At 46.5% G+C, this 23,671-nt stretch overlaps 1 protein-coding gene across 1 annotated transcript in view; it reads right to left on the reverse strand.

Annotated features, from left to right (window-relative positions):
* Btbd11 (BTB domain containing 11) overlaps positions 1–5,244 on the reverse strand; it is a 278,823-nt gene extending 273,579 nt beyond the window's left edge. The window contains exon 1 of the mRNA XM_021204847.1: positions 3,581–5,244. Coding sequence (XP_021060506.1) covers positions 3,581–4,730 — 1,150 coding nt within the window. The 5' untranslated portion in view covers positions 4,731–5,244. The remainder of the gene's footprint in view (positions 1–3,580) is intronic.
* Positions 5,245–23,671: the final 18,427 nt, after the last annotated feature.

Below are 23,671 nucleotides of genomic sequence, written 5' to 3' on the forward strand. Positions count from 1 at the left end.
AGGCTCTCCCAGATGTCTGTCTCTGATTGTGCTCTACCTCCTATCGACAATAAACCTTCTCCTCCACTGTACCTAGGCACAGTCAGGTCTGTCCTTTTTACTTACTTTTTCCATTCACACTGATCTCCACACACACCTGCACACATGCACGTGCGCGCGCGCGCACGCGCACACGCGCGTACACACACACACACACACACACACACGCGCGCGCGCGCGCGTGCGCGCGCGCGCGCACCCTTTAATAATTAAAAATGAAATCCAAGAAGCTCAGAAGGCAGTTAGCTTCTTTAAGGACATCACTGAGCACTGCAGTACAACAGCTTGCTCAGTTCCACAGGCATCAGTAAGTTCTAGCTGGGAGTTAGGTGCTCCCTTTGGCTTGGAAGATGAAAACACCCGTGCTGCCCTTTTAGATCATGAGGTATAAAAAGTGGATACATAGAAACAAAAAGAAACAGCAAATTGCATGGGGTCAGTGCTCAGCTGAGCAGATAGTGAAGTAGGATATCCTGAAGGCCTGGGACTGATAGGCACCTGAAGTTACAGGCCCAGTGGCTAGGAGTGTGGGCACTGAAGTAGGCCATCTGTGTTCAAACAAGCAATATAAAAACAAAAGCCCTCCTTCCCCCCAAAGCTCCATTTGTGCCTCAGTTTCTTGCACTGTATAAAGGGGATGACAGCAGTACTTGGAGTTTTGTTTGTTTTGTTTTTGTTTGCTTGCTTGTTTGTTGAGACAAGGTCTCAGACTGGCCTCAAACTCTGCTACCTAGCCAAGGATGACCTTGAACTTCTCATTTTCCTCTCTCCACGTCTGCATGCTAGTATTACATAACTGGGTTGTTCATTCAGTGCCGGGAATTGAACCCAGAGCTTTGTGCATGCTCAACAAGCACTCTGCCAACTGAGCCACCTCCCCAGCCTGACAGCTGTGCTAGACAAATGGCGCACGGAGTTTCCGTGTATAAAGTGATCCCGATAATGGCTGTGATCACCTTCTACCCAGTGTCTTCTCTGTCCCTGGCATTTAAAAGCTGTTCAATAGATACTGAAGAATAGATGAATCCACAAATGAAGAAATTAGTGATGTGACTGAGTTAAAAGAGGGGAAAATCCATTATGGAAGGTGTGTGGTCCTCAGGAAGACCGGCAGGTCAGAAAGACTGCTGTGCAAACCAGTTAAAGAAACAGGCTTGATGTTTAGAGTATGTTTGAATGCCTGAGACATTAATCACTCATTCCTTAGCCCTTCTGTATGCATGCCCAGCCATTTTGAACAAGCCCATAGAGTAATGAAGAGATCAGGATGAAATAACAGCATGTCTTGAACCAGAAAAGGCTGAAGGAAGAGCCCTGCATCCCAGGAGTTAAGCTGTGTGGTGTGTGGAAGTCTGTGATGGTTTCAAGGCCCAACCACCACTCACTCACCCTGCCCGAAACCAGCCCTGTGGTTTTCTCTTTCCTTAAATTAGCCTTACTCCACAAGGGATAAACACAAAAGCTGTCTTTACAAGAGGTTAAAGATCCTAAAAGCAAAATCTATTTGGAAAATGATTGGCTACTAACAGAGCTATGGGAGGAGCAGAGGGTATACTGTGTGTTAAAACCTGCGTTCTGCAGACAAGTGGACAGAAGCCCAGAAAAGTCATCCCAAATCTCTCAGTTCAAGAGAATGCAGACCGAGAGGCAACAGGATGCTGGTGTTGGCAGACTAGAGCTTCCTCGGGGTGGGGAAGTGGGGTGGGAATCCCTGTAAAAGTAAAATGAGAGAGCAAAAGAACCCCAAGAGGAAGATAAGGAGTTGTAGCGCTGAGATAACTCGGGCTAAGGGGGTGACTGCAGCGGGGGTGGGGGGGCACTGGAGAATAGGGAGAATATTAAGCTTGTCTATGCTTTTGGGTTGAGGGTGGGCTTCCAAACAAAGAACAATTCAAAACTCGGAGTTTTGCAGGTGGATCCCCCATTCTGAAAAAGCACACAGGAAGCCTCATGCTCAGCCACCAGATGTTTTGAGTCTCAGTGGGATGTCCCTGTGTACTTGCAGCAGGAGCCTGTGTCTGTGCAGGTCTGTAGGCCTTGGTATCCTCTGGGGAGTATGCCTTAGGGCAACAGAGGGGATGGGGGGATGGGCTTTGGCAAAGAGATTGCAGAAGAGTCTCTGGGATCCAGGCTGATCCTAGCCCCTCCCCCAACACACACACACACACACTCACACACACACACTCATTCACACACACTCACACACAAAAGCTTTGCTCTTTTCTTCCCCTCCCCCACGATGATCATATCCAGGTGAAGACATTCAGTCAGAAAGTCCATCAGGGTAAAGTTACAAACGGTTAAAGCTGGAGCCTTATACCCCAGAAGCCTGCTGGCTTGCTCCTTCGCATACTCACAAGGCACTTGCACACACATGTGCGGGCACACCCACATGCACACTCTTGGCACCCCAGAGGCTGAGCCAGGCCAGACGCATCTCTCCTTCGGCTTGGAGGAAACAGACAGGCTATGACATGAATGAAATCTACCCAGCAAGGCTGCCTTTTTGCTCCGACCACGCAACCTCGGGCCAAACCGCTTGGAATACGTAACAAAGTTTTATTTCGCTTTTAGAGTCTCTAGTTACTCTTCTACCATTTCCTGTGGAAAATTGAAGCTTTGAAGTGTCTAGGTCAGGCTTTTGCAGACAGGGACCGCCAGCGCCACTCGGAAAACAAGCACCCCAGCACCACCCCAGGTTCAAACCTACCCGGCGCCTTACAGTGGGGCACGATGAGGGGATTTTAGAACTCTAGAAAAAGGATGCCTGTAGCTGATAACCCCTACCTCCGGCCTGGGTCCCAAGTGACTCTCCTTCAGCCAAGTGACAGATGTAAATCACCCTCCAGAGCCTGGAATCCTTGGCCTTGCCCATCCCTACGCCACCCTCCACCCCACCTCCACCCCCCTGTATCCCCAGCTCTGGGTTCAAGTACTCAGAAACTGTTCAGGAAAACTTGGAGCTATGCAGTGTCACCGCTCCACCACCACCATCACCTACATGAACACGTTTAGGCCCACCCAGCTCTATCCTTCCACCTTCACTGCCGCCAGCCATGCCTTCCTAGCGCATCCACAGCGACCCCAGAGGGCCTGGGGCAAGCGAGAGAACTGCACGGCAGACAAATGAACCTGCCTCCTCCAGATCTTAGCCCAACTTGTGGGCACTGGAATGTGGTCCCTTATAGATCACAACAGGGTTCTAGAAGCTATGCACGAGACTCAAACGTCTCAAGCCCGATCCGAGTAAAACGAAATACTAAATTAAATGTAAAATAAAAAGGGTGTTGGATTTTGCTCCTGTCCTGCGGGAGGCAGTCACCTCCTGGCCCTGCACAAAGGGGGCGGAACCCTGTGTGCTCTGGGAACATTACTACCAGTGTCAACCACGCGAATCCCAAGCTCAGGAGTGAACCTACGGATTCCTGGTTGTCTCCACTCTGGCCCCTACCTCTAAGGCCGTGGAGAGCGCGAGTGGCCAGAGAGACGCGGGAGGAGGACAAGAGGCAAACTTGAGCCAGGAGTTGACGGAGTCACTTACCACTGGCGTTCTTTCCACAGATGAGGTGCTGGTAGGGCTGCAAGAGCCCCCAGATTTCCGAGTCGTTGTTGACCGTGTGCTCCAGGGTCTCCACGGTGAATTTGGGCGCTTCGTGAAGCGTGTGGTGGTGGTGGTGATGGTTGGCGGCGGCGGCAGCGTTGGCTGTGGCTGGCGGGACTGCGGTCGCCGCCGTGGCTGGCGGGGCGCAACAACTACTGCCCCCGCTGGCGCTGCTGGCTGCGCTGCAAGGGCCACCGCTTGCCGCCCCCCCTCCCGGCGTCTCGCGCTCCTTATCCGCTGCAGGGGCTCCCGGGCCTGAGCCGGGGCCTGGGCCAGAACCGGAGCTGGAGCCAGGGCCAGGACCGCTACAGCTACGAGGTAGCCCGGAGGCCAACACCCGCGTGTAGATGTCCCGGAAGAGACTCTCCATACAGGCGGTCAGGTAGATGGCGGCATGCTCGTGGATGCGCAGCGCCACGCGGCTGTCCACCATCCAGCGGTACACGCGGCCCACGGAGAAGGTGAGGCCGCAGCGCGCCGACTTGCCACGGCCCAAGCGGTCGCCGCCAGCGCTGCTCATGTTATAGAGGGACAGCGCGGCCAGCGCGGCAGCGGTGCAGTGAGCCGCCAGGCCCCAGGACAGCACGATCTCCATGGCACTCTGGATCTCGTACTTGGTGCACTTGGCGAAGCGCAGGCTCAGGCGCTGCGCCTCTTTAGCGATGCGCACTAGAGCCCGGCTTACCAGCATCGAGAGCTTGGCCAGCGCGTCCTTGGGCAGGCTGCCGGGAACCGCTGGGCCTGCCCGGGGATCCCGCGAGCGCAGCAGCAGCAACTCCAGTTCCTGGAGGGTCCAGGGGACCTCGTCGAGGTCCGGCAGCAGCCGCGAGCAGTGCTGACCGGCGCAGTCCAGCCCCTCGGAGTCTTCCACCAGGGCAGTGTTGACGGTGTCAAAGCTGTTGTGCCGGCTGTGCATGGAGTCAGCTAAAGGCGGCCAGCAGCTCCCGCCATACGGGGACGCCGGGTGCGAGTCAGAACAGCACAGAGACAAGTTGGAGGAGCGCACAGAGTCCGCCGCGCCACCATAACCCGAGTCCAGCGTCAGATCTTCCAGCGTTCGCACCACCGGCTTCTTACCTCTCCTGGCCATCGCTGCGCCACTTCATGCTGCAGCCGCCGTGGAGCCGAGGGGAAGGAAAGGCAAAGATCTGTGGACAGCGGGGTCCTCGGGGACAGCGGGGCTCCTTGTCGCCTAGGCTCACTTTCCCACCTGGCGTTGCCAGCAAGTGTCACTACTTTCGCCTGCCTCCCCGAGCCGACACCACGGGAAGATACACGGCGGAACCTGAAATCATCTTCTGGAGTCGGGGCCAGAGCTAGGGCGCACTGAGCCGCGAGCCAGGCCGGGAAGGAAGCTCCCGCCAGGACCCGCGCCTTTCATCCAAAATAAAAGTGTCTGGTCCTCTCCTCCCTGGGACCAGACGGACGCAGAAGCCTCCGACCGCCGGTCACAGAATCGATAGAACCTAGATCGCCCCAGATACGGCCGCCGCAGCTCGGCGGGCAGCGGGCTCCCCCGGCTCCGGGATCCGGGCCGCGGTTCTCTGAGCTCCTGCCCCGCACTAAAGCGCTGTAGCCGGGCGGCTGCAAAACCCTGCTGAGCCCCAGCAAACCAAGCAGACAGAGGGCGGGCGCATGCAAAGCAGGGCCGTCGAAGAGCCAATGGAATCGGGGGATGCTAATCACTTAGTTTTTTTTTTAAATTCCTCCCTTCCGCGCGGCCCCGCCCCTCAGACACGCCCCCCCAGGCCTTGACCAGGGCTGCAGCTAGAAGGGAGCCGCGGCCTAGGTGGAAGCCTAGAGAGCAGCCATCCTGCAACTGTAGCTTCCCTAGTTCCCGCTTTCGGACTAGCGACAAAAATTTCATTTATATCGTTATTTGTTCCACTCTGCGGTTCACAAAGTGTTTGCCCGAGGGTTACTTTCTGTTTTGGCATTTTAGATTTCTCTATCCCTCCCACCATCCCATACAAGATGCACGTTTCTCCTCCCTCTTCAGGCACCCTGACTAATTCATGCGGGCGCCTCTTCTCAGCCTGGGTTTGCTCTAGCATAGAGGGAAATAAAACGGAAAAGTAGAGAGGGGGGAGACTGATAACTGCCACTGGGAAGCAAATCTCTAGTCATAAACCACCTGTCACGGGGATTTCCTAGGTTTTTTTAGGCAGACAGGAATCTACACCTACCCTTAGGTTCCAGGGTTTGCGGGTGGGTGGGGAGAGGGTGGGAGGGCATGTGTGTATATGTGTGTGTGTGGGGGTCCTGGCCACTCTGCGGTTCTGGTGGACAATGCTCTAGACTGCTCAGTCTTAAATTTGTGCAGAGGAGAATATGCTTTTCAACTAAAGAAAGATACAAAATAGTATGTGAGCCTGCTGCATTTGTGTCTAATGGCATCATTGCTTGGCTATTTATCTGTCCCCACCTACCTTAGGAGAAACCTTATTCATTTAAAGATCCCTAGCTCCCTTACATAATCCTGTTCCTACAAGAAGCCAATCCTGATCTCCCAAAACAGTTTCCACCACCCCACCCTCTTTGATGGCTTCACATTTCTGGGCCCTTGTCACTCTGGGCTGCTACTGTCTATTTATTTTTCTGGTCCCACATTGGGCTAGGGAGTTGTGGTAAATGTTATGAGTCAATGAGGGAAGGACGAGCTTTGAACTGCTGGTTTGAATGTTCAACTATGGCCGAAGGGATGTGAGAAGACGCAACATCACTGGCCGTCAGGGAAACTGCAAATCAAAACCATAAGGAGCTGCCAGCTCATTCCGGTTAGGATGGCGATTACCAGGAAGTCAAAAGATTACAAGCATCAGCAAGGGTGTGGAGGAAAAAGAAGAATGTACTCTATTGGTGAGAAGGGAAATTGATATAGCCATTATGGAAAATAATGCCAAAGATCCTCAAAAAATTACTAATTAGAAGTACCATGTGATCCAATAATCCCACATCTGGATCTTTACCAAACAGAAATAAAGCCACTATTTAAAAGATCTATTTACTTCCCTCTCCCTGTTTATTGAAGCATAATTTGCAATAGCTAAGAGAGAATATGGTTCAGACCCCCCCCCCCAAAAGAAGGAAATCTCACCATTTATAACAAATGGCTAATCTGGACAGTATCATCCTGCTAAGGGGAATGTCTCGCTTATGTGTGACTCTAAAAAGAATTACACAGTAACACCAGAATGTACGATGGTAACTGGGTGCAGACAAGGGCGGGGAATTGTTTAGCATACAGACTTACAGTTACTGATAATTGAATTCTACAGTTCTAGAGACATTACCTACATGCAGGGTGGCATCTAGAGTGAATAATGATGCATATGGGAAGTTTCTGTAAGTGTTCTTATCAGGCAGAGGAAAAGGTCACATGTATGGGTTGAGAGATGTTAATTTTCTTGATTATGGTAATTATTCACAATACATATATTAAACACCACACAATACACCTTAAATGCCTATCATCTTTGTCTGTCATTCATATCTCAGTAAGGATGGGGGTGGGGCATAGGCAGCTGTGGATTACCTGCTGTTCATCCTGCATATCCCATGTCATCCCGTAATTTCCATCCTAATACACATCCATAGCAACACGTTCCCTTTCCTGTTCTCTAATATCAGAATCTTCCGAAAGTTTACCTCTTATATTGTCACACATAACAAAATCAAAAACAACAAGCAACTTACATCAAAAAACGTAAGCTATTTTATTTATTTGTTTAGTCTCCCAGATACCTAAAGTTTACACTCATTACCTGGTTTTTCAGGAGTCCCACACTATTCTTAAACTTCCTTTCTGTAATTTCACACACACACACACACACACACACACACACACACATGGAGAGGGGGAGATAGAGAGCCAGAAACAGAGACAGAGAAACAGAGAGAGAGACAGGGACACAGACAGACAGAAGCAGAGACAGAGAGACAGGCAGAGACAAGCAGAGGGAGCACGCTCACACATACATTTTGTGCTCTAAGTCTGATCCCTCCTGCAGGCTGATACCCCAGGCAGCATGCCATCTCTCCCATGCCCTGCTGTTCCTGCTCCTTTCGTGCAGATGTTCATCTCCCCTCTTATCTTTCTTAAACCTCCTCTCTTCCCAGTCTGTGGGATTCGGCTCCATTTGAGAGTGCTGCGATGTTTTCTTGTCCTGATGCGGCCTGCTTTCCTCCCAGGCAGGAGAAGGTAGCCCCGTGCTCAGGGCTCAGTGCTTGTTTTAAGCCCCTTTAATTTCTCTGCACGGTTTCTGGCCATCTTGTCTACCTCAAGACCATATGTTGAGGTGTTGAGGACGTTGAGTGCTGGGTGGAGCAAGCGAGCAAAGACCTGAGGAGGCCAAAGCAGTTCAAAGCACTGCGCACTGATTCCTTCCTTCCTGTGGTGTGAGGTCAGCCTGGTACAGGCTGTCTTTGCCGCTGTGCCAGCCATTCGCCCTAAGCTCATCAGTTCCATCCATTTTCACCTCTTTTTTTTTTTTTTTTTTAAGATTTTATTTATTTTATGTATGTGAGTACACTGTAGCTGTCTTCAGACACACCAGAAGAGGGAGTCAGATCCCATTACAGATGGTTGTGAGCCACCATGTGGTTGCTGGGATTTGAACTCAGGACCTCTGGAAGAGCAGTCAGTGCTCTTAACTGCTGAGCCATCTCTCTAGCCCCAAGGAATGGGGTTCTTATAGCCCCAAACTAGAAGACCAGGGGACTCCCAAGGGTTTTGGTTACATAGGAAGTTGGTAGAACATCTCACAATTACTTNACAGATGGTTGTGAGCCACCATGTGGTTGCTGGGATTTGAACTCAGGACCTCTGGAAGAGCAGTCAGTGCTCTTAACTGCTGAGCCATCTCTCCAGCCCACATTTTCACTTCTGTTTTCTTATCTCTGAGATGCCCCAGTCAACCTACCTTATAGAGTTGTGTAACTGAAATAAGGTTCCACATTTTGTAATAACCCTGACATTTATTAGTAAATTTTACACTTCCTTTTTTTTTTTTCTTTTTTGCAGAGCACTTACTACCTACGGAACCAGAAGAAAGGAAAACAGATGTTACTTATAAAATAAAGTTGTCTCAGTTTGAAGGCATTGCCATGTCCTGCAGAAGTTTCATATGTACATTTGATTCCTCCCCCTTTCAGGTGGCACACTCCTTAAGAGCTGGGACCTCATCTAATGGTGGCCAGTACTGATGTCCTTGTTTCATAGCACCGTGGATAAATGAAAGCCTAACACCAAATATTTCACAAAGGTAAAATCCTTTGTAATAACATCAAATGACCATGAACTGTAGTTTGAATGTGCTTGGCCCAGGGAGTGTCGCTATTTGGAGGTGTGACCTTGTTGGAGTAGGCGTGGCCTTGTTAGAGGAAGTGCATCACTGTGGAGGTGGGGCCTTGAGGTCTCCTAGTGCTCAAGTTCCACCCAGTGTGGAAAGAGCCTCCTCCTGGCTGCCTTCAGAACTCTCAGCTCCTCCAACACCATGTCCACCTGCCCACTGCCATGCTCCCCGCCATCATGATAATGGACTGAACCTCTAAACCTGTAAGCCAGTCCTAATTAAATATTTGTCCTTATAAGAGTTGCCTTGGTCATGGTGTCTCTTCACAGCAATGAGCTGTTAAGAGAGTGAGTGACAGAAAACACTGTCAAGAGTAAGCACACTGGCAGAGTGATAAAGGTCCCATAGGATTAGAAAATTCAGTGTACAAAAAGCAGAAAAGAGGAGAAGGATGAGGAGGAGAAGGAGGATAAATAGATTATTAAACAATCCTGCTTGACAGAGAGAGCCAATATTAACAGTTTGTATTGCCTTCTCTTTTAAATTTTCCCTTGGCAGTTTTCTTTGGAAGGTGTGTGTCCATGTATGTGAATATATCAACACAGTTGAGATTTGTATTAGCTACTTCTCCCTCGCGGTGATAAAACACTATGACCAAGGCAACTAACAGATGAGTTTATTTGGGTTTACAATTCCACAGTGTTTGAGTCCATGGTGTTGGAGCCAAGGCGGCAGGCATCTGGAACAGAAGCTGAGGGCTCACATCCTAACCACAAGGCCAAGCAGAGAGCGGGAAGGTGAAATGGCACGAGTCTTTATCCTCTCAAAGCCCACCTCCAGTGAGATACTTCCTCTTACAAGCCCATCTCCTGAGTCTCCTCAGACTGTACCACCAACTCGAGAGCAAGAGTTCAAATATCTGAGCCTCTGGTGGACATTCTCTTACAAGCCACCACAGGACTGTTCTGCACATCACTCTGAATTCTGGTTTTTCCCGAACATTCCTTCAAATCTTATCCCTTCTTGCATGGTATTAAAACTCCACCCTAAATATTTTACATTTTGCGGCTAGAAAATATTCTATTGCATAAAACTTTAAACAACACACAAAAAAAATTGAAGACATTAGAGGATTGAAAGACCTCCATGCTCATGGATAAGAGGCCAAAAGCTATTGCAGATTCGATGCAATTCCCATCAAAATTCCTGTGATGTCCTTCACAAGGAATCAAACAACCCAGGCAATAAATGGGGTAAGGGGCCATGAAAGCAACTGACTGCTCTCAAAAGGAAAACTCAAATGACCAGTGAAAGTATAAAGAAATGTTCAACCTCACTGGCTATCAGAGAAATGCAAATCAGAATCACATCGATATTCCATCTCACCTAGCCAGAGCTGCGATCACCAAGAAAGCAAATGACAACAGATGCTGGTACAGATGCAGGCAGAAGGGAATCCACTTACTCAGTTAGGGGGGATGTAAAGTATCAGTGTCTATGGAAATAAGTGTGGTGATTCCTCCCAAAACTAAAAATAGGTCTTCCATACGACGCCAAGGATCTCCAGGCCAGTACTTCACAAAGATACCTGCACATTGGTGTTTGTTGGACCATTATTCAGGATAGCTGAATTATTGAACTCTGCTAGATGTTTAACAGCAGAGGAATAGGTAGAGGAAAAATAATGTGGTATACATCCAAGAAGAATAAAGCTATATTGTTTGCAGAAAACTGAATGCAACTGAAGATGATCATATTTAAAGTGAACTGAGTTAGTTTCAGACAAGTATCATATGATTTCTCTCGAATACAGCTCCTTGGTTCCATGTGGACACACATGCTCGTGTATCTATATCTGACATGGGAGTAGAAGTACAACTGTCAAGGAAAGCAAAGGGGATTAGTGGGACTGTCGGGGGAGAGAGACATAGGGAGAGCGTTCAATTCACGTTTTATGTGAAAGCACATCCTGACATAGCACAGTAAGGTCTACACTGAATAGACACAAAAATTAAAAACCCCACGGCTTGTTTTTACCTTGATACATTGATTTCCAACTTGGTTGTTTCTGCTCATTTATTCACTGCTGTGAGTAATTTTGGGATGGGCCTTTTGCACCTATATAAGGCTTCAAAACGTCTCTATATCTGTTATCTTTTGAGAAATGCAAATGTGTAATACACGTGTACAAAAGATTAAAGAGAAAGAAAAGTCACGATATTTCATCAGTGAGATTAGTTGGCCTCCTGGAAACCAAAGATTTAGAAAGGCTTCCTATCAGTTACTCTTCTCGTTGCTGAGGAAAACTCCCGACCATGAGGAAGGAAGGACTCCCCTTGTACCTTGGGGGGTTATTTCCCCTTCTTGATGGGGGAAATCATGGCAGTAAGAGCATTTGGTCTCGTTGCATCCAGACACGGGATGTAGAGGGAGCAATAGCAGCTGAGCTTCTGCTCACCGCCCTGATAGACAGATATAACCAAGACAGGAATCTTGCTGGCTATGTGCCCTGCTATTGGAGGTATCTTGGGGAAGAGTGGCTTGCCAGTGTGCATCAGACACACATGCTCTGTGACTTTCCAAAAAGCATCCCTCTGAGTGGTCCTTGCATACTTTTCAAAAGCAACATAAAATGCTTTAGATGATACTGATCGAATATAGTGTCTTAGGGTGTCTACTGCTGGGAAAAGACACCATGACCATGGCAACTCTTATAAAGATAATTTTTAAAAGTTTCAATCGGGGTTAGCTTATAGTTTCAGAGGTTTAGTCCATTCTCATCATAGCTGGAAACCAAGCGGTATGCGGGCAGATATGGTGCTAGAGAAGGAGCTGAGACTTCACCTTGATACCCAGGCAGCAGTACACTGAGTGTAGCTTGAGTATAGGGGACCTCAAAGCGCGCCCCAAGAGTGATGTGACATATGTCCTCCAACAAGGCCACACCCACTCCAACAAGGCCACACCTCCTAATAATGCTACTCCCTATAGACAAGCATTCAGAGACATGAATCTATGGGGGGGCATTCTTATTAAAACCATCACACATAGGATTTTAGAAAACAACAAAAGTCTTTCAGTAAAGTAAGTTAGAATGAATATTAAGCAGCTGCAAAGAGTAACAATGGAGATCTTTATTTCTACAGCCTATTGTATTCAGAGAAGTGTTTTAAGTGTAGGCTTTGGAGAGTACACAAAGTGTGGCCACACATGTGAATTTACTTGCCTAAAAACGCTTAATGAAGAACTAATACATTATGCCTAAGGGCTTTCTTGAAAGGATGAAAATGCTAGTTACAAACAGGTTCATTGGATTTGTAGCGGGTTCTTTTTTTTTTTTTTTAATTAAAAAATTTTGTGCAATACATTTTTTTATTATTCTTTCCCCCTCCCAAATTCCTCCCAAGAGTTTTATTTATCCTACTCCTGTCTCTGAAATTTTCTTCTTTAGATATTTCTTGTTTTTTCAGCTTTTAAAGTCTAGCCAGGCATAGTGGTGCATGCCTTTAATCCCAGCATTCAGGAGGCAGATGAATCTCTATGAGTTTAAGGACAGCTTGCTATCTAGTGAGTTCCAGGGTAGTCAAACCTGTCTCAAAACAAAACAAAAAATCTGAACATTTTTACAATAAACAGGTACTTTTTAAAAAAAAAAAAAAATCAGAGCCATAAAAGTACTTTCAGTAGAAAATAAACTTATTCTCTGCCCGTGATTCCCGTCAATCCAGGTACTAAGGAGCAACGTCACTCCTTCAGTAGTCTAGAATCAGAAAAGCCTGTTGACTATCCTAGCAGCCACCTTGCCAAGCAGCCTCATTCATTGTGGCTCATCACATCTCTCCCAAGAATCTGCCACGCACGACTGTACCAAGCAATGCCCACTTGCATTTAGAGCCTAGTTCTGCTACTTACTCAAGCAGGTTCTAGCCCCAAGCAAGTTCCTCGGCCTTGCGGGGGGCCTAACTGTGCGCTTTCCTTCTTCACCATTAATTGAGGCTGAAAGCACAGCGTTCCTTCGAAGCTCAGAAGCGAGGTTTAAAGGGCAAGAATAGGACTCTCAGGCTTGACTCTAGCGGCTGGCTCTGCTCTTGCAGTCAGACCGCAGCCTGCGGTTGGGGGTGTGGCCATAAGCTCCACCCATCTCTGTTTTCTCCTGGGTTCCCACAGGTTAGCCCTGCCTAGTCTCTGAAGGGTTGGAGAATCTGGGAAAGGAAGTTCCCTGTGACTCAGGTAGGCAAAGCAGAAGAGTGGAAGAGCCGGAATGAGCCTTCAGCACAGGAAGATGAGCCATTCAGAGGTAATTATGGTACTGTAAACCGTGTGTTTGTTTTATGGTGAGTCGCACCGCAACACCACACATTTTCAGAGGTGACGGTTCACCTGTGTTTTCCCATCATTCCTGGTATCCTTACTCTGCACAGAGTTCCCAGAAGCCCCGCAATGAGCCTCATTCCCCTCAGATGCGAGTAGGATCATCTTTCTAAACCAACTCTCATCAGTATCAGAAAGGAATACTGCTGGTCTCTCCAACTTCATTATCTTCAGTCCTGTTCAGGTTCCTCACTTGCTCGTTACAACTCATTACAGCTTCTTAAGCACAGGGAGCGTCTTTACCCACACAGTCCCCTTTGTGCTAAGTACTAGTACTTAAAAAAATAAGTGTGCCTTTGTAACTCTCTTACAAGTCTTTCAGAATCTAGCTAACCACACTCCTGTTCTGCCTACGGGGCTGGCTTCTCGGTTTGCACTGCTTCTTTGAAGCCTTGAAATGCACCTCCATGACAGTCCTTGGCAGTAATTGCTAGCTATAGGCAATATCAGTAGCAACAGCCACTGCTGTAGTCGCCTTTTGCATTTTTCTCTGTGTAACAAAACAGTGTTTATAAATGTGAGACTCAAGGTCACAGAGATCCAGGTTTAAATACTGACAGTGTGGGTTTTTTCAGTTGCATTTCTAACCTATGAATTTGTGTTCACTAAATCTATATACATACATATTTCTTTTGTAATACAGGAGGTTAGACACAGGATCTTGGGCGTGCTGGTTGGGCATGCACTGAGAAATATCTCCACCCCATCTGTTGGGAAGATCATAACACCAGCTAGCCTGATAGGATTGTGGGGATAGAAGATAATGAGTGCAGGGACTGAGGAAAGTGTCCGGTGCATTGAAAAGTCCCAACAAACGCAACTGTGGTGGACTGAATGAGAAACGTCCTTAAGAGGTCCATGTATTTGAACACTTGGTAGCACAGTTTGGGGGAGCTTATGGAACCTTTCGGCTATAGGGCCTTGACAGAGGAAGTATGTTAGTTGATGGGACTTGAGGGTTTATAGCCTCAGCTCACTCCTGTTCTCTCCCTCCTCCCCTCCCTCCTCTACTTCCTGTGTACATTTGAGAAATGAGATCACCTGTACATGCATCTGCTTCTGCCCCCTGCCATGATGAACAGTGAGCCAAGAACCTTCCTTAAGTGGCTTTTGGGTGTGTGTGTGTGTGTGTGTGTGTGTGTGTGTGTGTGTGTGTGTGCGTGCTCACATGAGCTTCTGCATGTGCCAGTGGAGTCTAGACATCAACGTATTCTTCCTCAATTACTCCCCAGTTTATTTTTGAGAGAGGATTTCTCATTGAATCTAGAGCTCACCAGTGAGCTCTAGGAAGTTGCCCATCTCTGTCAGGCAACACTGGAGTTATGAATGTGTGCCAGTGTGCCTGGCTTTTCACTGGGTGCTGAGGATCTGAGCAAGTCTACATGCTTGTGTGGCAGCTTTCTAATCTTGGTTTTCATAAACTAGAGATAGAATTTCAACCTATAGCTCCTTCTCCATCACACGCATCATAGGTAGTTCCCCATGGCTCATTATTGTCCTTGCCTTACATTTATTTACTTGTTTTATAACATGAATCTTTGTTTTCTCCTAGTTAATTTTGTCAGTTCTTCCCTTGAAAGGTCAGTAAATTTAGAAAGGTCTACCTTCTGTCCAAGAGTAAAATATTGTCTAGTATTTTATATTCTCTTATATTTTCGTGCTTAACCTCAAAATATTTAATCCATCCCGATTTCTCCTTACCTTGGCCAACATCAACACCACTTAATTTCTAAATCAGACCTTAAATGTCTTCAAAGGATATAGAAGGGACATCTTCAGTTGGAGAATGTATTAGTCAGTCTCCTCTTGACTGATAGAACATGTACTTTTGCATATATTGTGTTATATATTTTATTAGTGTGACTTTATTAAACTTATTAGAGTGACTTAGAGAGTATGGCCCAACTAGTCCAACAATGGCTGTCTACCAATGGAAACTCCAAGGATCCAGTTGTTGCTCAGTCCACAAGGCCGAATGTCTCCGTCGGTCTTTAGCATGCACTGGAATCCCAAAGAAGCAGGCTCTAATGCCAGGGAAGGAGTGGACTTGCCAGCAAGAGTGAGGGCAAGCAGGCACAGGGCAAAGGCTTCCTTCTTCCATGTGCTTTATATAGGCTGCCACTAGATGAAAGGTGAGTCCTCCTACTTCAAGTGATTTAATTAAGAAAAATCCCTCACATGTGTATCCAGCCCCTTGGGTTTTAGTGAATTTCAGATGGAGTCAAGGTGACTACCAAGAATAGCCATTATAGAGAAGTTGGTCCATTTACTGTTTTATTACATCGGGAACATCACATGAATTCCTCAGGGGCAATCTTCCAAATGTAAAATAGGGATGCCAGGTCAACCTCCTCATAACTTTCCATCAGAGATAGGGGATATTTGATCCCGATTAGGTCAGAAAGATGAAATCTTGGGTTCTCTCATACGCTTTCCCCAGCAGGCTATTGTGGGGGCGGGGAGAGCAGTGGTAATCAAGGAAAAGGCATGCCAAAAATTCATTTTCTTTGAAACACCTTTCCAGAGCTTTGTTTGTTCCTGCATCCTTTAAACATTTTAAATACCGTCCAGTGAAGTGTTTCAGGCGCTATTTCAAAACCGATTATGTTTCCTGTCCTTGAGGACAATGCGTTGCTTCAAGAGGCAAGGCTGTGATTTTAAAGCTCACCAACTCCATTCTTCCTCTCCTTCACTCTTTGCCTAAACATTGTGGCTGAAACCATTAGTCAGAGAATGAAGCAATGAACATGTCTCTAAATACACTTCAGGACAAACGCAGCAGCTCCACAGCCAGAGACTCCATTCTGGTGCATGCGGGACCTGCCCACAAAGCTGAGAACTAGCCATTGTTTGCTAAATAAATTAGTGGGAGTGTGCCTGGGGTCCAGGGAAAGAGGGATAGTCATCAAGTCCATAATAAATGGGGGAGGGGCATGCTATGAAATTTTATAGGGAAACCAAATCACAATTTTGATCATTTTTTTGTTTGTTTAACTTATAGAGAATTTTCCATTGTGTGTTCCACAGAACATTAGCCCTACCTACGAAACGGAAAGCAAACAGAATCTTGAAAGTGTGCGAATCACTGAATACTCTCCCCCATTTTTTTTTTTTTTTTTTTTTTTTTTGAGATTCATGGTGAACATTTGCTCCCGGAAGCCCCTGTTTAGGGGGCTGGTGAAATGGCTTAGGGGTAACGATGCCAAACCTGACAATTTGAGTTTAGTCTTTAAGATCCACTGGTAAGAGCAGAAGAAAATTGACACCCAAAAGTTGTTCTGTGGCCTCCACATTCGCACTATGGAGTTCTCTTACACACACACCATAATGAAAAAGTAAGGTCCCTGTTCATTTTGGCAGCTTGGAAACATGTTTTATATCAATTAACTCCATAAGGGTAGAAATAAGGTTTTTAAAAATATTTTCTTTTATTTTCCATTATGTTTATATGTGTCTGTCTGCATGTGGCTTTGTACATGTGAGTACAGTTCAGTGGCTGAGGAAGGCAGAAGAGAATATCAGATCCCCTGGTGCTGTGAGTTACAGGTGGTTGTGAACCATCCCATGTGGGTGCTGAGAACTAAACCCAGGTCCCCTGAATAGTGGCTCTATACCATTGAGCCCTCTGTCCAGTCCCCAGAATTAAGTTCTATTTTGATTACCCACAATAGTAGCTTTGGGGCCTCACAGACTTGCATATTTATTGACTAGATGAAAGAATATACTATAATATATGTATATATTATTACAAGATTTAGAGCCTTAAAATAGCAAACGCTATCTTACAGGTTGTAAGCACGGAGTAGTTGGAACGTCTCCTTCAGAATCCCATGGACTTCAAACAAGAGGGTTGGCTGAACCGCTGAGTCTTCATATCTCATTTCAGGAGATCCACCTGAGAGACCACTCACACTCAGATAGCTTTTGGTTGGAGGCTTTGACACCTTGTTATAGGAACAGTCCCCACGCTGATTATAAGTTTGTAGCAGCAGCGCAATTAAGTCACGGTTCTTGTGGCAATGCATATTTATTGAGAAAACAAATGTTTAAGTGCCTGGCAGCACTCCTTAAAGAGGTCAGAGGTCAGCCCTTTTGGAATCCAACACTCTGACACAGACCCACTGTTGATAGGCAGTGTAGAGATCAAGTGGGAAGGAAGAGGAAGAATTTGGTCATCTGTATGACCTCCTGGCTGATTAGCATGAGTCCCCTTTCATGTGCTTTTCGGAGAATGAACTACATGTGGCCAATGGAATAGTTACACCAAGGCTCCGAATTTTGAATGAATGGCATGAAATGCAGATCCAGTGAGCAAATATTCAGGGTGGAGGTGGTATTACAGATTTGGACACAACAAAGATCACACACTTCTCTTTTGGAGTGCTTAGTAGAATTCAGTGCTTCAGTACCCTTAGAGATCAGGCATGGTCAGTTAGTAAACCGTGAGGAAGACAAAGCATGCCTTGCATGAGAAATTTTAAGAGCTAATGCACATGTAGCCTGATGCCTTTCTTTCTTCCAACTTCTGGGATTAAGGAGCATTGATTAAGGTTTGAGTTGGAGCTTAGGGCCTTTAGCAACGCTGAGGGTAGGACAAATAAATAGGAGACACAAGGAAAGTGAAAAGCCAGCCTCTGTCATCCAAGACATTGTAATGCAGGGACTGTTTGCCACTACAGAATAACGTGGCTGGTATAGTAAGTAGTTCTGCAGCAAATAGTGCCCAAGAGTGGAGACTGGGTGTACAGAACTGTGTAGGCAGAGGTGGCAGCTTGTCAGACATGGCTTTGGTTGTGTGTTTGCTGAGTCACCTCTCTTGGTTCCTGTGATGGTTTGTATATGCTTGGGCCAGGGGGTGACACTATTAGGAGGTGTGGCCTTGTTGGAGTGGGTGTGTCACAGTGGGCATGTGCTATAATGTGCCCTAGTCCTAGCAGCCTTCAGATAAAGATGTAGAACTCCCAGCTCCTCCTGCACCATGCCTGCCTAGATGCTACCATGCTCCCACCTTGATGATATTGGACGGAACCTCTAAACCTGTAAGCCAGCCCCAATGAAACAATGTCCTTATAAAAGTTGCCTTGGTCATGGTGTCTGTTCACAGCAGCAAAACTGTAACTAAGACAGCTCCTATGTTACAAAGTTGGTGGTAGCTCTGTCCCACCAGTACTTGCTGAAGTCACACAAGGTAGGTTTCAGTTGCTTGTGACCCAGAACCCTCCTAATATTAAGTCTGTTTCATCCGACAGAAATCTATTGATCCCAGTATGCTCATTATTCTCCTACCCACAGGCAGTGCAGTCATGTTTAATATTAGAACTCAATAATGAATAAGAGATACTCCTAATCTCAAGTAATTTGCAATCTCATTAGACAAATGATATGCATACAAATGAAGTTGGTCCTGAAAATTAGAATAAACAGGCACATGCGTGTTCTTCACCTACCAGCTTTCAGAAGAAACAAAAATCCAGGAAAAAAAGCATGGGGTATTCATTTTAATTTCTTTGTGCTTCTCATCACTCTCTCAATACAGTCTTGATTTGAATGATACTTTCTCAACACAGTAATAAGTACCAGTGCCCGGAAGCAGTAAGTATTGACTTGTCAAATAACTAAAGGCATGAGTTTGATCAAGGGCACATAGGCTTTGGAGTCAGTGGCCAAGAATTTGAGTCTTCCTCTACCAATTCTTAGCTCCTTGAAGTTTCTTAATTCGGCGAATGGAGGCCACAGCATGGCCACCATCCATACTTTCACAGGAAGCACTGAAGGAAGTGAGCAGATGCTGTGTGGCTCAGCTTCAGAAAGCATACAGCCAATAGAACATGGTTACCTGGCGTGCAAAGCTCCCCAGAATCTCTGTCACCTTATCTATTACTCTCTATGGACACTGTTGTCTGGCATTTCCAATAGGTTGCATATACTGCTAGGCGCTGAGAACTAATCCTGAGGTGCATGAGCCTTGTGATAAGTGAAGCTTGGGGGACTGAGTTTGTGTTACAGAAGAAGTCTGGCCTGGCCATTGCTAAAGCCTAGCAGGGTGGTCCTTTGTGCTTTTCCATAATCTTGAGAGCTCCCCAAGTCCCTCCTCTACATTTCTTTCAAAGAACAAAACCAGAGGCTGAATGTGGCTGCTGCTGTAAGTCAACTGCCCAGAGTCCATTTCTTCCTTCCTCTACTGACAGATTTTGAGTTTCTTAAGAGTAGAACAGCATGATACTCTAAGACTCTGTTTCCCAATTTCTCCTGGAACCGGGTGGCCAGGTGACTCACTTCTGGCAAAAGGTGTTCAGAAATGTGTGGGGCATGAGCAAAGAGTTCTTCTATAGCCATGTAGGTGGGACCTCTGTCTTCTCAGACACTCCCTTGTTTCAGGAGTTCCTAGAACACAATAGAAAGTCCAGAGGTGAAGTGGAGTTCATGTGCTTGCAGGAACCCCTTGGGGAGAAAGAAAAACATCAATTGGAAAGCTGGAGGACCTAGGAACCTGGCAGGGAGTCATCATATCAGCCCCCCAAAATGCTACTACTGTTTGACATTTCAGTTGTATGGGAAATTCTAGACATTTTGTATAATAGTGGTCTAATCAACATTTACTCAGACTCTCCTATGAGCAAGGCACTACTCCCCACAGCGAGGATAGGACGGAGAACATTAGACAAGTAAATGACTTTGGAAGTAGAAGAACAGAACTGAGATAGCAACTGTGCATTGTATGACTGAAAAGGAGAAGCATAAAGTGTATGGGAGGACAGAGACTGTCAGAGAGTGGGATGCAATGTAAAAGGAGGGATGAGGAACACCTCCAGTAAGGGAGCAAGTAACAAGGGAAGACGGCTCCAGCTGAGGACCAGCCAATGTCTAGGCCTGGGGAAGGATGTGTAATGAGGTTAGAGGAACAAGGAAGAGTCTCAGGTGATGCAGCAGAGGATGGGACAGGGTGGGAGCAAGAAGTGAGGTAGAGAGGATTGTGTAAGGCAGGGACCAGCAAGCGTCTATAATAAGACAATGAACGGTCTGGGCTGCTGTAGCTGCCCAGACAGCTAAAGAGGAAACCTAGGTCATGTATGTACAAATGAGTATGGCTGTGTGCCCAGACTTTATTTACAAAGCAGGTTGGCAGGCAGGGTGACTTGGCTGGAGGGCTGTATCGTGGAGATCTGCTAAGGTTTGGGTACTGAGCCCTGGTGTGCCAATTTTAAAGGTGGTGTGGAACCCTTAAGAACCAGAGTGCAAGGTCATTCACAGATGGCACTGCCCTTGGGAGAAATGAATGTAGGTCTAGTGGATACTGCTAAGTTCTCATGAGAGAGTTGTTACAAAGGAGCAAGCCAACCATTCCCCGTTCTGCTGGCTTCTGTCTGACATGTGATCCTTCTGTGTGCAGTCTACATGTGCTACTGTCCGAAAGGCCCTCACCGGAACCAGTGTCAGGCTCTTTAGGTTTTCCACTTGAGCTAAATACCCCTCTTTAACTTATAAGTTATCTAGAATCTGTATTTTTGTTATGCCACCAGGAAATGGACTAAGACAAAATGTCTTTAAATGATCAGTATAAAGACTTTGTCATTTTCCAGAAGTAATTGGCTAGCTTTTGGAAGGCGTTGAGCATAGTGACACGATAGCAATCACATTCTAAGAGGATGGCTTTGGATGTGTGAAAGAGAACAGAAAATAAAAACTGGGGAGTGAGGCCACAGTGGAAAACAACTGAGGAGGAGGTTGGGGGCCACTGAACTATCCAAGGTCACTCCATACACTATCCAAGGTCATGCCATACAATATCCAAGGTCATGCCATACAAACTATCCCCCTGGCTGCTGAGAGGATATGACATTGTTACTCAAACAATCTACTCAGTCCACTACAGCTCATGCATGGTTAGGGTTAACTACCTCCCTTCTGATCCAAAAAGACCCTGAGCACTCAGCAACCTGATTTACCCAGCAGAACATGGAGAAAACAGAGTCCAGTTGAAAGAGCAGCAGGCCTACGGCAAGAGGATTTTCAAATAAGCAACATGCAATTGGTTAAATTTGAACCAATACATGATACCAACACACACACACATATGAACACACACACATGAACACACACCAGCCAAGCTCAAGGTCAAGTAACTGGAAGAATAAGACCTGGGGTCATTCCGTTGGCTTCATAATAGGACAAATTCATCACCAGTGCTGAAATTTGGGCAAGAGTGGTGGAGTTAATTCCCTCCCATCTACTGTGAAGATTACAGAGATCTGAGGGTCGAGAATGAGCTTCTATGGAGAGCAACCATGTCTACTACAGGAGTAGCCAAGACAGAGATGCTTCATGGCCATCTGGTGGAGAACTTGGCTGAGGAGTGAGATGAGAAGATTGACAGACTCCATTTTCACATTCCAGTTACTGTTGGCAGCTCCTACTCTAGGCTCCATTCATTGCCCTCGTTCTCCCAAGTCTGAAGACCTTGGGTGGACCTTGAACCTGGCCCAGGATGAACTGATGCTGATCAAGAAGTCCCCACTTCCCTGTGTTGGTGTTGTAGTCACAAGGCTGTGGCTGTTCTGCAGGAAGTGCAATAGTTTTTGCAGAGGGATGCAGCCCCTTTGCCGGGCTCTAAAACCCATCACTGGCACATTACACAGTCTGCTCCCAGGCAGTCACTGAGCATGGCAGAAAACCTAACAATTCCAAGAACACAGGGGCAAACACATAGGTGAGTACGAATTTGCTTCTGAAAAGAAATAGTGAGGTCTGGGAGAAGAAACACACTCAGTTTCGGTTCTGTGGTCCATCCACAATCCTGGAGAGGAGACAGTATCTAATCATATCAAAACCACTCTGGACTGTCCAGGCTGGGATCCCTGCAGCAGGCAACAATGAGGACCTCACCAGGGACCAAACAGCTGGCACCAAATCATAGGGCCTCCCACTGCACACACAAAACACTTTGGCCTGAACTGACACAATATTTTAACCCCAAAACTGGTCTCTTTGTGACTGTCAGCTAATAATAGCCCATGATGTGTACTGATCACAGTATATGGCAGGCACTGCTCCAGCACACCGTAGAGAATTTCATTTCATCCAGCACATTTGTGCTGGAATAATCACCCCCCCCAGTTACCAATGGGGGGATGGGGGATCATAAAAGTTGAGCAAATTGATAACCATACACAGCTATGAAATTATGAAACCAGTATTTTGAATCTAAAGCCAACTCTTTTTCTGGTATGATTTTTCGTCTTCTTCAAGACTCTTGTAATTGCCCCATTTTTAAAAAAACATAAATAATAAAAGGACAGGCTGCATTGCAGCTCTGTGGATAGTCTCTGTCGCAGCTCTTTTACTCTGCTACTGCAGACAGTACGTAAGTGAGACACAGAAGCTATGCTCCAGTAAAATTGTACTTATAAAAACATCCAGGTGACTGAGGGTGTGGCTCACGTGGGGGAGTCCAGGCCCAGCATACAGGAAGCCTAGAGTTTGATCTCAAGCAACACAGACATCGGGTATGATGGTGCACCAGTTTGATCCTGGCACTGGGGAACTGGAGGCAGGAGGATAGGAAGATTAAAGTCATCTTCAGGCACATTGGGAACTTCAGGCTGTCCTAAGAGGCATGCAATCCCATCTCAAAATAGAACCAAACCAAATGAAATAAAATAAAACAGAAAGCGAACTGGAGTTTGCCGACCTTCCGTGATAAGTCACTCACTTCTTGCTCTTTCTCTGCACCTCCCCAATTGGGTCTACCACATCTGCTACCACCGCACCCACCCCAGGTAAGATGCAGAACCCAGGTGAACCCATTTCTTTGTGACAGCAATGAGGGCTCACCTACCAGAAGTCTACTGAAGCCTTTTCTTTGTCAGTTCACATTGACCTACTTCTCAGTCCTGGATAGAACCTCAGCCTGGGTTACATAGTATTATCTACAGCTGCATGTAGCTAGAGACATGGGTAGTGATGTTGTCAACTTGCTTGGCTCCAGATACACCTAGGAGATTAGAAAACCATATGTCTGTGAGGGAATTTTTAGAGAAAATTAGATCATGAGTATTTTTTTAACAACCTAGTCAATGATTTAAACTATTGATGGATTTAAATTGTGGATATATACTTGGGAAATGATGGTTTTGTGGAAGCTGGGGCATGTCTTTGAAGGGCATTTCTGGCCTTCATCCCTTCTTCCATGACTCCTCTTTACGTCCTGGTTTCCACCAGGAACTTCACTCTACCCTTCCTCTAGCCATCCATGGACCTCGTGAGACCTTTGGTGCTGTGAACCAAAATCTTTCCTCTCTTCATTTATTTCTTTCATGTGTTTGTAACAACAATGAAATAAGTCTACATTTAAAATCTTCATAAGGAA

The sequence above is a fragment of the Mus pahari genome, chromosome 9, assembly GCF_900095145.1.
Source record: "Mus pahari chromosome 9, PAHARI_EIJ_v1.1, whole genome shotgun sequence".
In the NCBI taxonomy this organism is placed as follows: domain Eukaryota; kingdom Metazoa; phylum Chordata; class Mammalia; order Rodentia; family Muridae; genus Mus; species Mus pahari.